This window comes from Schistocerca gregaria, chromosome 7 (assembly GCF_023897955.1).
Source record: "Schistocerca gregaria isolate iqSchGreg1 chromosome 7, iqSchGreg1.2, whole genome shotgun sequence".
NCBI classification, from domain to species: Eukaryota; Metazoa; Arthropoda; class Insecta; order Orthoptera; family Acrididae; genus Schistocerca; species Schistocerca gregaria.
In genome coordinates, this window is record NC_064926.1 from 192,370,334 (window position 1) to 192,386,004 (window position 15,671).

The 15,671-nt window shown below is 41.2% G+C and overlaps 1 protein-coding gene across 2 annotated transcripts in view; it reads right to left on the reverse strand.

Annotated features, from left to right (window-relative positions):
• The window catches only part of LOC126281309 (centrosomal protein of 135 kDa), a 355,520-nt gene that overhangs the window by 266,546 nt on the left and 73,303 nt on the right, over positions 1–15,671 (reverse strand). For both annotated transcript variants that reach the window (XM_049980149.1, XM_049980148.1), the window contains exon 6: positions 13–179. In XM_049980149.1, coding sequence (XP_049836106.1) covers positions 13–179 — 167 coding nt within the window. The remainder of the gene's footprint in view (positions 1–12; positions 180–15,671) is intronic.

Here is a 15,671-nt window from a genome sequence, read left to right on the forward strand (position 1 = left end):
GTATAAAAGCACCTGTATCTTTGAAACTCTCCTTGAGTTCTCTTTCACTGTTGAGTTACATTCCTCTTCAACAGCCAATGCAATGTGGTCAATGTCTCTTAATTCCTGTTCAAGGTGTTTATTGCGTTCAGCCAGCTTCACAGCTCTTGTCATAGCTTCGTGTTGCTTACCCAAGGACTCTGCACATAGTTAGACTCTATAATTTGATTATAAAATTCCTATGGTAGTAATACCTACTGCAAGTACAAGTATATACTTCAAGAATCAAAAACTTCCAAATATGACATATGCTACTAAGTAAAAGTTCGTTCAGTTCACCATAAAATGCTGTAAAGCATAACCATCAGAATTCTACACAAATATAAAAGACAAAAACACTAGCCATCACACCTTGATATAATCATTCAGAATGCTTTCAAATTAAAGTGATCCAGCACCAGAGGTAAATAAATTAGTTACATAATACTACTAGGACATGGTGCAATCAACTGAATTACTGGGAAAAAGACTTTAACATCCCAATGATAACAAGGTCATTAGAGGAGCAGCACAAGCTTGGATTATGGAAGGATAGGAACTGCTCAGGATGATGTTATCAAGAGATACAAGCACGGAATATTAGATCCCTAAACTGGGTAGGAAGATTGCAGAACTTAAGAACAAAAATTGATAGGTTGAAGTTAGATGAAGTAGGAATCAGTGATACACTGATGGGAAGAAAAGGACTTCTGATCAGGAGTTATCAAAACGAAGTTCAATAGGAGTAAAACATGAGCGAGCTTAATAACCCACAAGAAAATAGGACTGCAGGTGAGCTACTATGAACAGCATTGTGAACAAGTTATCACATCCACAACAGATACAGCCAACACCCACAACAGTAGTAAAAGTTTATATGCCTACTAGATCTGCAGACCTCCCCCCATGAACCATGGACATTGCTGTTGGTGGGGAGGCTTGCTTGCATCAGCGATACAGATGGCCGTACCATACGTGCAACCACAATGGAGGGGTATCTGTTGAGAAGCCAGACAAACATGTGGTTCCAGAAGAGGGGCAGCAGCATTTTCAGTAGTTGCAGGGGCAACAGTCTGGATGATTAACTAACCTGGCTTTGTAACACTAACCAAAACGGCCTTGCTGTGCTGGTACTGCGAACAGCTGAAAGCAAGGGGAAACTACAGCCGTAATTTTTCCTGAGGGCATGCAGCTTTACTGTATGATTAAATGATAATGACGTCCTCCTGGGTAAAATATTCTGGAGGTAAAATAGTCCCCCATTCGGATCTCCGAGCGGGGACTATTCAAGAGGACATCGTTATCAGGAGAAAGAAAACTGCTGACGTTCTACGGATCGGAGCATGGAATGTCAGATCCCTTAATCGGGCAGGTAGGTTAGAAAATTTAAAAAGGGAAATGGATAGGTTAAAGTTAGATATAGAGGGAATTAGTGAAGTTCGGTGGCAGGAAGAATAAGACTTTTGGTCAGGTGAATACAGGGTTATAAATACCAAATCAAATAGGGGTAATGCAGGAGTAGGTTTAATAATGAATGAAAAAAATAGGAATGCAGGTAAGCTACTACAAACAACATAGTGAATGCACTATTGTGGACAAGATAGATACTAAGCCCATGCCTGCTACAGTGGTACAAGTTTATATGCCAATTAGCTCTGCAGATGACGAAGAAATTGAGGAAATCTATGATAAGGTAAAAGAAATTATTCAGGTAGTGAAGGGAGACGAAAATTTAATAGTCGTGGGTGACTGGATTTCGACAGTAGGAAAAGAAAGAGAAGGAAACGTAGTAGGTGAATATGGACTGGGGGTAAGAACTGAAAGAGGAAGCCGCCTGGTAGAATTTTGCACAGAGCGTAACTTAATCATAGTTAATGCTTGGTTCAAGAATCATGAAAGAAGGTTGTATACATGGAAGAACCCTGGAGATACTAAAAGGTATCAGATAGATTATATAATGGTAAGACAGAGATTTAGGAATCAGGTTTTAAATTGTAGGACATTTCCAAAGGCAGATGTGGACTCTGACCACAATCTATTGGTTATGAACTGTGGATTAAAACTGAAGAAACTGCAAAAAGGTGGGAATTTAAGGAGACGGGACCTGGATAAACTAAAAGAACCAGAGGTTTTAGAGAGATTCAGGGAGAGCATAAGGCAACAATTGACAGGAATGGGGGAATAGAGCAGAAGAAGAATGGGTAGGTTTGAGGAATGAAATAGTGAAGGCAGCAGAGGATCAAAAAGGTAAAAAGATGAGGGCTAGTAGAAATCCTTGGGTAACAGAAGAGATACTGAATTTAATTGATGGAAGGAGAAAATACAAAAATGCAGTATGTGAAGCAGCCAAAAAGGAATACAAACGTCTCAAAAGTGAGATCGACAGGAAGTGCAAAATGGCTAAGCAGGAATGGCTAGAGGATAAATGTAAGGATGTAGAGGCTTATCTCACGAGGGGTAAGATAGATACTGCCTACAGGAAAATTAGAGAGACCTCTGGAGACAAGAGAACCACTTGTATGAATATCAAGAGCTCAGATGGAAACCCAGTCCTAAGCAAAGGAAGGAACGCAGAAAGGTGGAAGGTGGATATAGAGGGTCTATACAGGGGCAATGTTCCTGAGGACAATATGATGGAAATGGAAATGGAAGAGGAGGTAGATGAAGATGAAATGGGAGATACAATACTGCGTGAAGAGTTTGACACTAAAAGACCTGAGACGAAACAAGGTCCCAGCAGTAGACAACGTTCCATTAGAACTACTGACAGCCTTGGGAGAGTCAGTCCTGACAAAACTCTACCATCTGGTGAGAAAGATGTATGAGACAGGCGAAATTCACTCAGACTTCAAGAAGAATTTAATAATTCCAATCCCAAACAAAGCAGGTGTTGACAGATGTGAAAATTACCGAACTGTCAGTTTATTAAGTCACAGCTGCAAAATACTAATGCGAATTCTTTACAGACGTACAAAATTGTTAAGAGTTTCGTGGCCACTTGTTGACAAACTGCTTATTTGCTTCTGTCTCGGGTTCTTCGGCCGACGTTCGTGTGATGATTTTGCTGACGTTTCGCCAGCACGAGTGGCTGGCATTGTCAAAGCTTCACCCTCCATTGCCGGAGGTGAACTGGAGCCGGGCTCGCGGCCGCAGACTATATGTACCTTGCGCGCCAACGTCCGAGGGCTTCTCCGCGGTCATTTCCGCGGTCATTTCCGGTGCGTTTCTCCTCTTGCTACCTGCTACGGTCGTTCTCTGCAGTACGGGAAGCCAGGAGCCGTTTACCTTAAGGCTTTCTTCTTTCTTGTTGAAGCTGTTCCCGTGTTTGTGTATTTCTACAGCTTCTCTGTACAAGCGGGTGTGATAGTGCTTCTCTACAGCCAGAACTTCCGTGTCGGTGAATTTTATTACATGTACCTGGTCGGTCTCACTCAGTGCGTGTTCTGCCACGGCTGATTTTTCCACCTGTCCCAACCTGCAATGTCGCTTATGTTCTTTGATCCTGGTGTTGATTGATCTTCCAGTCATTCCGACATAAACTTTCCCGCATGTGCATGGTAAGCGGTATATTCCTGACATTGCAAGTGGGTCCCTTTTATCCTTTGCCGATCTAAGACATTCTTTGATCTTCCTTGTCGGTTTGAAAATTGTCTTTACGCCGTGCTTGTGTAATATACGGCCGATTCTGTCCGTCACTCTGGGAATGTATGGCAGAAAGGCCGTACCCGACATTTCTTTTTCTGGTTTCTTACTTCGCCGGTGGTTTGGCTTTGTTACACTTCTAATATCATTTGTGGAGTACCCATTGCTCCTCAGAACACTTTCCAGGTGTTGCATTTCGCGTTTAAGGTGCTGCGGCTCACATATTCGTGCTGCTCGCGTTACGAGCGTCTGAATCATGCCTCTTTTCTGGCTCGGGTGGTGGTTTGACAGTTTGTGCAGATATCGGTCCGTGTGCGTCGGTTTTCGGTACACGCTATGTCCCAGGTTTTGGCCATCCCTTGTGACCAGCACATCTAGAAATGGTAGTTTTTTGTCCTTTTCCACTTCCATGGTAAATTTTATGTTGGCGTGGAGGTTGTTCAAGTGTCTTAGGAAGTCACCGAGCTGTTCTTCACCATGGCTCCACACGACGAAAGTATCATCGACGTACCTGTACCACACCTTAGGTTTACAAGTCGCCGAGTCCAGTGCCTGTGCTTCGAAATGTTCCATGAAGAAGTTGGCCACCACTGGACTAAGAGGACTACCCATGGCAACGCCTTCCAGCTGTTCGTAGAAATTGCCATTCCACGTGAAATAGCTCGTGGTGAGACAGGCATGGAAGAGCTTCATGATGTCTTGCGGGAAAATGGAACCGATGTGCTCCAGAGCGTCACTGAGTGGCACTTTCGTAAACAAAGAAACAATATCAAAGCTGACCAGGATGTCGTTTGGTGCAAGTTTTAGTTTCTTCAGCTTCTCGATGAAATGTCCTGAGTCCTTTACGTACGTGTCGGTCTTCCCCACGTGCGGCTGGAGCAGAGAGGCCAAGTGTTTTGCCAGTTTATATGTCGGTGAGCCAGGAGCGCTAACAATCGGTCTTAATGGAACGTTGTTCTTATGGATCTTAGGTAATCCATACAGGCGAGGTGGTAGGGCTTCTGTGTTGCGCAGGTATCTCTGTATGTCCTCCGGAACAGAAGATGCCTTGATTAACCGATTCGTATTCCGTGTGATACGCGTTTCCCGACATGTCACGCACTGTGGTCAACCTCACTGAACGACAATTGACCGAAGAGGAAGTATCCGTTCTTCAAAAAGGAGGGAATTTCGCTGTCATCCCAAGAACTATACCTGTGGAGGACATCATTGCTAACACCGAAGCGGCCATTCGGACCCTTCCTTGTGAAAGGGCAGAGGAAATACGCACTGAAACAGCCAGGATACTGCGCCGAGCTAAACCACCAGCATGCAATCTGAAGAAAGAAGAAGTACAAGCTATTAAGAATCTTAACGCTGACAAGAGTATATTGGTACTGCCTGCCGATAAGGGGAATGCGACCGTCGTAATGAAGACCGAAGATTATGAACAAAAGATCCGAGACCTATTAGATCCGACGACGTACCGAAAACTAAGCGCAGATCCGACGCAGCGTATCACACGGAATACGAATCGGTTAATCAAGGCATCTTCTGTTCCGGAGGACATACAGAGATACCTGCGCAACACAGAAGCCCTACCACCTCGCCTGTATGGATTACCTAAGATCCATAAGAACAACGTTCCATTAAGACCGATTGTTAGCGCTCCTGGCTCACCGACATATAAACTGGCAAAACACTTGGCCTCTCTGCTCCAGCCGCACGTGGGGAAGACCGACACGTACGTAAAGGACTCAGGACATTTCATCGAGAAGCTGAAGAAACTAAAACTTGCACCAAACGACATCCTGGTCAGCTTTGATATTGTTTCTTTGTTTACGAAAGTGCCACTCAGTGACGCTCTGGAGCACATCGGTTCCATTTTCCCGCAAGACATCATGAAGCTCTTCCATGCCTGTCTCACCACGAGCTATTTCACGTGGAATGGCAATTTCTACGAACAGCTGGAAGGCGTTGCCATGGGTAGTCCTCTTAGTCCAGTGGTGGCCAACTTCTTCATGGAACATTTCGAAGCACAGGCACTGGACTCGGCGACTTGTAAACCTAAGGTGTGGTACAGGTACGTCGATGATACTTTCGTCGTGTGGAGCCATGGTGAAGAACAGCTCGGTGACTTCCTAAGACACTTGAACAACCTCCACGCCAACATAAAATTTACCATGGAAGTGGAAAAGGACAAAAAACTACCATTTCTAGATGTGCTGGTCACAAGGGATGGCCAAAACCTGGGACATAGCGTGTACCGAAAACCGACGCACACGGACCAATATCTGCACAAACTGTCAAACCACCACCCGAGCCAGAAAAGAGGCACGATTCAGACGCTCGTAACGCGAGCAGCACGAATATGTGAGCCGCAGCACCTTAAACGCGAAATGCAACACCTGGAAAGTGTTCTGAGGAGCAATGGGTACTCCACAAATGATATTAGAAGTGTAACAAAGCCAAACCACCGGCGAAGTAAGAAACCAGAAAAAGAAATGTCGGGTACGGCCTTTCTGCCATACATTCCCAGAGTGACGGACAGAATCGGCCGTATATTACACAAGCACGGCGTAAAGACAATTTTCAAACCGACAAGGAAGATCAAAGAATGTCTTAGATCGGCAAAGGATAAAAGGGACCCACTTGCAATGTCAGGAATATACCGCTTACCATGCACATGCGGGAAAGTTTATGTTGGAATGACTGGAAGATCAATCAACACCAGGATCAAAGAACATAAGCGACATTGCAGGTTGGGACAGGTGGAAAAATCGGCCGTGGCAGAACACGCACTGAGTGAGACCGACCAGGTACATGTAATAAAATTCACCGACACGGAAGTTCTGGCTGTAGAGAAGCACTATCACACCCGCTTGTACAGAGAAGCTGTAGAAATACACAAACACGGGAACAGCTTCAACAAGAAAGAAGAAAGCCTTAAGGTAAACGGCTCCTGGCTTCCCGGACTGCAGAGAACGACCGTAGCAGGTAGCAAGAGGAGAAACGCACCGGAAATGACCGCGGAAATGACCGCGGAGAAGCCCTCGGACGTTGGCGCGCAAGGTACATATAGTCTGCGGCCGCGAGCCCGGCTCCAGTTCACCTCCGGCAATGGAGGGTGAAGCTTTGACAATGCCAGCCACTCGTGCTGGCGAAACGTCAGCAAAATCATCACACGAACGTCGGCCGAAGAACCCGAGACAGAAGCAAATAAGCAGTTTCTTTACAGACGAATAGAAAAACTGGTAGAAGCCGACCTCAGGGAAGATCATTTTGGATTCCATAGAAATGTTGGAGGCAATACTGAAGCTACGACTTATCTTAGAAGAAAGATTAAGGAAAGGCAAACCAACGTTTCTAGCATTTGTAGACTTGGAGAAAGCTTTTGACAATGTTGACTGGAATACTCTCTTTCAAATTCTGAAGGTGACAGGAGTAAGATACAGGGAGCAAACGGCTATTTGCAATTTGTACAGAAAGCAGATGGCAGTTACAAGAGTCGAGGGCCATGAAAGGGAGGCAGTGGTTGGGAAGGGAGTGAGACAGAGTTGTAGCCTCTCCCTGATGCTATTCAATCTGTATATTGAGCAAGCAGTAAAGGAAACAAAAGAAAAGTTCGGAGTAGGTATTAAAATCTATGGAGAAGAAATAATAACTTTGAGGTTCGCCGATGACATTGTAATTCTGTCAGAGACAGCAAAGGACTTGGAAGAGCAGTTGAACAGAATGGACAGTGTCTTGAAAGGAGGATATAAGATGAACATCAACAAAAGCAAAACAAGCACAGTGGAATGTAGTCGAATTAAGCTTGCACAGGATAGAGTAGCATGGAGAGCTGCATCAAACAAGTCTCAATAACAACAACGACAACAACTGATCTGCAGAAGGCAAATGGCCAAATAATGTATGATTGGATAAAAGAAATATTTCCAATAGTTAGGTGAGATGTTTAATTTTTGGAGCAGATTGAAATTAACACAAGGAAAAGGAAGAGAAGGAAAAATAGTACACACACATGTACAGAGCAATAGGAATGAAATAGGAAACTGCTTGATACAATTTTGTACAGAGTGCATTTTACATTGCAAACACTTGGTTTAAGAATCATGAAAGAAGGTAGTAAATGTAGAGGAGATCTGGAGACTTTTATTATGTAACAGTAAGCCAGATTTAGAAATCAGATTTAAAATTGTAAAACATTCTCAGGGCAGATGTGTGCTCTTGACCACAAGTTATAAGATTCTGAACTACAAAGTAAATCTGAAGAAACTGCAGAAAGGTAGGCATTAACGAAAGAGGGTTTGAGAAACTTTAAAAGAACTGGAAGATGTTAATAATTTTACAGGGAGCACTAGGAAACAACTAACAGAAACAGGGAAAAGGGTTACAACAGAAGATGAATGGGTAGCTGTGGTAAATGATATAGCGAAGGTAGTGGCATAACAAATAGACAAAATAACAAGGCCTGGTAGAAATTCTTCAATAACACACGAGATATCGAATCTGGCTTATGACAGGAGAGAACATAAAAATGCAGCACATGAAGCAGGCAAAGGAAAATACAGATGTCTTAAAATGAGGTTGACACAAACTATAAAAGTGCAATGCAAGAATGGCTGTAGGAGAAATGCTAAGCAGGAATGGCCTGAGGAGAAATGTGAAGCTACATAAGCATGCATTGCTGGGAAAAAAACAGGTGCCACTTACAGAAAAACTGAAGCAACCTTTGGATAAAAGAGAAGGAGCTGTGTGAATCCCAAGAGTTCAGAAGGTAAGTATTTACTAAGCAAAGAAGGAAAGGCCAAAAGGAATATGCAGGGTGTTCCAGGCTGCATAGTAAATATTTTAGGAGGTGGTATTAATGGTAGTACATACTAATTTTAATAAAACATTCCACATAACACATGTTCACTTTTTATTGGTTACAGAAATAAAGCTGTTAAATGTAACACAAACAAATACTCAGAGGATGTTAAGCAAAGGCAAATGATTATGTTTAAATTTGACTTTCAAAAATTTCTCCTTTGACTTCAGTGCACTTTCTAATTCTCATGAGAACACCACATGTAGTTCTTCTGAGGTCATCTTGATATTCTTTTATAGAGCCAATACTGTTCATAATATAAATGGTCATTTTGCCTCTTTCATGTACACTCTTTTTTTCGGCTTCATCTTTCAAATAATATTTACAGGAAAAAATCTAAAGAGCTTCATTCCGGGGACCTCGGTGGCCAAGAAAAATACCCATTTCTGCAGATGCATCTCCCACAGAATGTAGGATTTAGATTATCTGTCACCTGACAATTAGAATGCGCAAAGGCCTCAAGCTGTTTCCTCAAAATGCATGCCGAGGAGTAGGTGACTGTCCATTTGGGGGTACCAGGCCAAAACGGATTGGCCATCGAACCACGAGGTCATTGACAGGATAGTTGGTGCCCATGGAAAGTGTTCTCATTCACAACAGGTGGTATAATGTTGACTTCTGACAGAGTCAATAGAGCACAGTTATCAGCCAGTAGCTGCGAGGCTCTGGTAATCTCTTCAGACTACTCTAAAAGCTTCAATGATGATATATGGCCCCAGGAACTTTTCCTCCTTGGCCATCTCATGAGAGAAAAGCAAAATCCAGTGAACTGTAGAAACTCACTCCCCCTCAGCTCCCTATCTGTACCCAGGCTGATGAAGTAACCTTTCTATCTCTAAGGTGATGTTCTTCGTGGAGAATATTGAAATACTGAAAATACATTTGGAGAAATCCCTTCCCCCAGTAAATTATGAAATGTTTCTTTCTTAATTCAAAAATTAATTCTACCCACAACAAAGCTTTACACTTATTCACAAAATTTTGTGATGCACCCATTACCGTAACACCCCGTAAGATCCTGAGCATGGCACAGGGTTTAATTTATCACCAGAATGTAATGCTGCTGACAGATACGGAATTATGTGAGAACCTGGGGAAGCAAGGCACCCACTTCATACATCGTGTACATCAAGGCCCACTGACAAGGCTGGCATTGGAGCATTCATATTTTCAAGAGGTGATTCACTTCCCGAGAAACTGAAAATCATGGTCTACCATGGTGGTGAATGCCGTATTTCCCACTACTGCTGCACTGCCTTAAATGATCCCCATTGTATGAACAAGGCAGTTTATGGGGATTGTGGTCAGCTGATCCATCCAAACTCGCCATGTGATCAACCACATTTCTGCATAAACTGTGAAGACAACCATCTTCCCTAATCCCCAAAGTGTGCTGCCCTAATGAATCAATGTAAAATCCAGGAGCTGAAGGTCTTCGATTCCTCTCATATTTTGAGGTTCAGAAGAAGTATGATCATTTATATCCCATCCCAATGGTGTCAACAATTCACCACTTTGTGGCCAGATCGTCAGCAGTACCTTAAGTACTTACTCTAACATTCACTCACCGCTGACCTCTGGTAGTCAAGCAAGTAAATTAGCCCATTAGCTAGACAGGCCCTTACTTCCTGTAATCATGCTTCACCATCTTTGGAGACCTCTGTTTGTCACACCCAGCTAGAGAAGCTGCACCTCTCTGTCATCTATTACCGAAAACCTGACACCAGCCAGTGGCTGAAGTAATAACTGACTGCAGGTAACGGGGCTTCATGCTTCTCTTCAATGGCTAACTCCCACCCAGGCAGCTTTGAGTTCTCACTGGAGTCCCAACTCTCTAAAGTAGTCAGAGAGAGAGAGAGAGAGAGAGAGAGAGAGAGAGAGAGAGAGAGAGAGAGAGAGAGAGAGAGAGAGAGAGAATTGCAGGAGGAGGCTACTCCAGTTATCCTGGAGGTGCCCGATTTCCCCATGTCACCGAAACCTGAACCCGTGTGTGTCAATGTCATTCCATCCTGGCCAGTGAGAGAGAGTGATCCTGCTGCTTGATATGGTCTCCTGGCACTTCTACACCTTACCAGGAGATCTTTGCTGTGACAATACAATGGAAATACTATGAGTATTACAGTCACAATAACCAGAAATGCAACAATAAATATTCTCGTCCAGTGTGGTCTGTGTTGCTCTCCAAAATACGCATCTCACTGGTGAACATTCTTCATATCTTTGATATTACTAAGCATTCTGTTAAAAACATACCTACCTCAAAAGAGCATCTGGAGGGATGTGTATGTTAATTCACACAGATGTGAGTGGATTATTCCCCTCCCTACCACACTGGAAGAAATAACAGTGCAAGTGTAAATGACCACAATGATCACTGTTTACATAGTTCATTTACCCTCAGACAGAGCAGTTACATACCTTAATTCCTCCTTCCCATTTCCCCTACCTTGGAACTTCAATGCACACCAAACCTTGTGGGGCAGTACCACACCACATGGTAGTAGGGGCCTTCTGATAGACAAACATTTGACTGATCTTGATCTGTTCATCTTCAATGACTGTGCCATAACCATTTTAGTGAGACACACTGCACCTTTCTTGCTACTGACATTACAATCTCTTCCCCCAGTCTCCTGGCTTTGCTAGAATGATTGCTGTATGATAATATTTGTTACAGTGATCACTTCCTGGTGATCCTGTCACTTACTTGTCACTGCCCGATGGACCAATTGTCATGTTGGACACTCTGCAGACCCAACTAGCAATTTTATACCTCTGCCGCTAACTTCGGTCCATCTTAGCAGATGGTATTAATGAGGTTGTCTAATCCACAGAGCTGAAACTGCTATGCACTTTCTGTTGGGCCTCTCCACTGGTGGTTGGTACTATGGCAGACCAAAGACATTTCAACAGCTATTTTGGACTGTTAAAGAGTCCTGGAATGTCTCCTCCTGGGGAACACCTGCTGCTTCTTCCAAGTGCGGGCCACTCCATAACCTACTGGGCCACCGAAGATCAACAATTGCTCAGCATCTCCTCCTTAATGGTGGCACTTCACTGATGCATTGTTTCTTGCTGACCACTTCACAGCACACTTTGGATTAGTGTTTGTGTATTATGCTTACCTGACTACCTTGTGAATGAATTAGTGAGAAGTTGCACGCATGTCCCCATCCTCTAACTCCTGTAAGCCTGAATCATATAATGAACTTTTCCCCAATAGGAACTTCTTCAGGCACACAATGGCCCAAGGCCCTGATTCAGTTTATAATCAGATGATCCAACATCTGAATGTGACTATATTTGGCTTGGTGTTTTTCCTACACAGTACAGAGATTGTGCCATTTTAATCCTTAAAAATGGAACAAACTCAGTGCCCATCTGCAGCTATTGATGGATAACCTCACATACATATTCTAAAAAATGTGGAGACTGTGATGCCTTTCTAAAATTTCAATTGCCTCTCTTTCCTTGTTTTACCCTTAAGTGCTCTTATTGTGCCATATAAGTGCTTTTAAGTATTAGTTTTTTTCTGTATATAAACATCCTGTTCATATGATACATCACTTGCTAAATACTGGAATTGGGTTACCTGTTCCATTGGTTTATTATTAAGGGCTATTTTTGCTCGTACTGGCTAAATACCTTAATAGGCCATCATTTTAGTTTTGTTTATAGATACTATCATATTGTAGCTCTGCTTATTTAATATAGTTAATGTAATGCCTTTTGTAATTCATCCTCACTGTCTTGTATGATAATTTGGTCATTCACAAACAACATAGTATTAGTATGTTTATTTCTTCCAATATTTGTGCCTGATGGTGCTCTACCTCTTTTACACTGTCTGGTCACATCATCCATATAGAAATTGAATAATGTTGGTGAAAGGTGGAAAGTTACAGTCTTGTTTTACTCCCTCATTTATTTGTATTCCAGGTGTTGTCTCTTTACCCTGATTAAATTCTTGTATTATCTGTTTCAGTGTAAAAACATTGTTTGCGCATGATCTTCCCTTTCATGAACCTGTTAATTCCACTGTTACAATTACATCCAAGCTATTTCGAAGGCTTTCATTTACAAGCATAATTTTGCCATAGATTTTATAATCACTGTTCAGAATACTTATTCTTACAAGCATAATTTTGCCATAGATTTTATAATCACTGTTCAGAATACTTATTCCCTGGCAGTGAAATGACAGTTGCTATTTTCCATTCCTCCAGTAACCTATATTTTACCCAGCCTTACCCAGCCCATGTTAAAAGGCTGTAACATTCTTAATTATAAGAAAATTCCTCCATGTTTAATCAGTTCAGAATTTTTTTCATTGCATCCTGGTGATTTTCACATTTTAGAACAGTGTTCAATTCCAACAGATGTATAAATCTATTCCTTGCTGTTTTGTTTATCACCTGCGACTTTGATTTCTGGATTGTACCATAGTCCTATATAATGTGCAATCCAATTAGATGTCTCTATTAAATTTATGTTTATGGTATCTCTCTCTCTCTCTCTCTCTCTCTCTCTCTCTCTCTCTCTCTCTCTCTCTAAGGTATTTCATTAGCTTGTACGCTATTTCTTGTGTAGTGTTCAACTCTGCTTATAAACATGTCACACAATATCATTTGTGCTGAGCTTATAATCACTTTTGCTTGATTTCTTTTCCAATGGGATTGCTTTTAAACTTCTAATGGTTTTTTCTGTAAGCATTCATTACATGCTTTCTGGTTATTGCTTCTTGTTTCTTGTATGTCTTTGTTACAAATTTTTAAATCTCTTTTCTGATTTATTCTATGTTTTCCACCTAACACTACACTTGCTATCTGCTTTTATAGTATTTTTAATATCAAACTATTCTCAGTTTGTGTATTTACCAGTAGTAGGTATTTCACTTACCAGCTGTGATATAAATTACTGAAGATCTCTTATTACACATGTAACTTTTAAAATTTTTGTTTAAATTGTTTTAATTTTTATTGCTTACTAGCTGTTTCTAATAAGTGTTGCTATGGCTCAGTCTGGTTAAATGGAACAGAAAGAAAGAAAAGAGAGAGCACATGTTTCAAATGTGTATGGAAATTGGATATACTTCCAAATCCCTCCCTCCTCCCCCCTCCCCACCCTGGGTTTTGGCCATCACCAACTTGCCCCTCCTCTCTCTGTCCTCCTATCTGACACTTTATGTCCATTTCTTCCCACCCCTCTAACCACATCCTCTTCCCCCCCCCCCCCCCCTCTCTCTCTCTCTCTCTCTCTCTCTCTCTCTCTCTCTCTCTCTCTCTCTCTCTCTCTCTCTCTCTCTCTCTCTCTGACTTTCAGCCTTGTAGATTGTTACAGCAAATTCAGAATCTTTAGTAGTATTCTAATCATAACGCAAGAAGTCATAAATACAAGTTTTCTGTTTGCTAACAACATTTCACTATTTTTTATGTATGTTCATTAGAGTCCTGTTAAGAATTTGAAGTAAATTTGTCACGAACTTTCCAACACTTTTGGTAATAATAGTTCCTCTTTATATATTAAATATTTATGTATTATACATATTTAAAAGATGGCATATAAAAACACATGTGTTCTCAAACAATGTTGTGTCAAAATTCTGAAGCAATCAGTGAACAATGTTCAGAAATTTAAGATATTGAACAAATAAACATTTACATTTTAGATTTCCCTGACAATTATTACATATAGTTTTATACATTGTATATGGCACTGTAGTAGGTATAGAAAAACACACGTGTTCAAATGCTAAGTTGTGTCACGTTTTCAAAGCTATCAGCGAAGAACATCCGGAGATTTAAGATTTTGAACAAATGAACAGGAAGTTTTTGTTAACAATGTATGCCCTTTACATATTTGTACACCATATGGCACTCCAGTGGGTACATAAAAAAAAACACTTATTCAAATGCAATGTTGTGTCAAAATTTCAAAGAAATCGGAGAAGTAGTTTCAGCGAATTATGATTTTGAACAAATGAACACTTACATTTTTATTTATATAGATTCTTTGCTTTTTCCATCTTGACCATAGCCAGGATTTTGATTTTACAATCTAGTCTTCTGGATTTGTATTTCTAGCCCTACATACTTGAATGTCTATTATTCTTTGAGCTAACTTTTGGTTAATTATCACCTAATCTATTACTGTATGGTAGCCTCGTCCAGACCCCATAAATTTGTGAATTTAAATATAGCAAATCTTCGAATTGTATACTCTCTACTTTTGCCGTCATCAGTTATTTTGCTGCACTAATAGCAAAACGTATCTGTTACTTTTACCATTACCCGATTTAATTTGACTACATTCCATTAACCTTTTTTCACTTTTGTTGATGTTCACCTAGCAACTACACCTCGATAATTCCATACTGACATCCTCACAGCCCAAAAGGACTTGACAGCGAGAAACTATCAGGAACTAAATTTGGAATAAACTGTGTAAACGATGCTGTATAGAACCAAGTGCCAGTTCATCCACTTCTTCAATCATCATTTTAGTCCTTTATGCTAGTTACAAAAAGTCAGAATGAGAACTCTGGAATAACACGCGATCTAGTGTTCAACACGTAATTGCACCAAATATCTGAAGTCTGGGCAGTGTAAGCAGTGCTTAGAAGCATGAGACATTCAGATTCACTCAAGAAACAAATCGGCTACGGAAACCTATTTTTCCTGCTATTTTAGTAGATAGAGACTTGGCAGCACTGTGGGAAATGTTTAGCAGCTCCATTATCTTTTTCCGATTTCTTGGTATGTTGCTGAATTACCCTACTAAATTTACTTGATATTTGCATGACCATTCAATTAAATGTGCCAAATAATTCACACATATGATATGGCACTGAGTTGGTGAACTGAATTTCTCAACATCTGGAAGGTTTTTTCATCTAGAAGTTACAACTATGTTATCTTTTATGCTATGGGTTGTCTGCCTTAATCATCATTTGAGTGATAAGAGAGTACTTTACAGCTGTAACATTAGACTTGATATTGGTACAGTGCTTGTTTTTTAGTGCCAAGTCTACTGTAACAGACACCTCAAAACTTGCTAGGGAAATATTTTGAGTTAGTATTTTTTTTATTCAATTGTGCTGCAAACAACCAGGATGAAATTCAGACCCAAAATCATAAGGAAACATCCAGATTCCTACAGC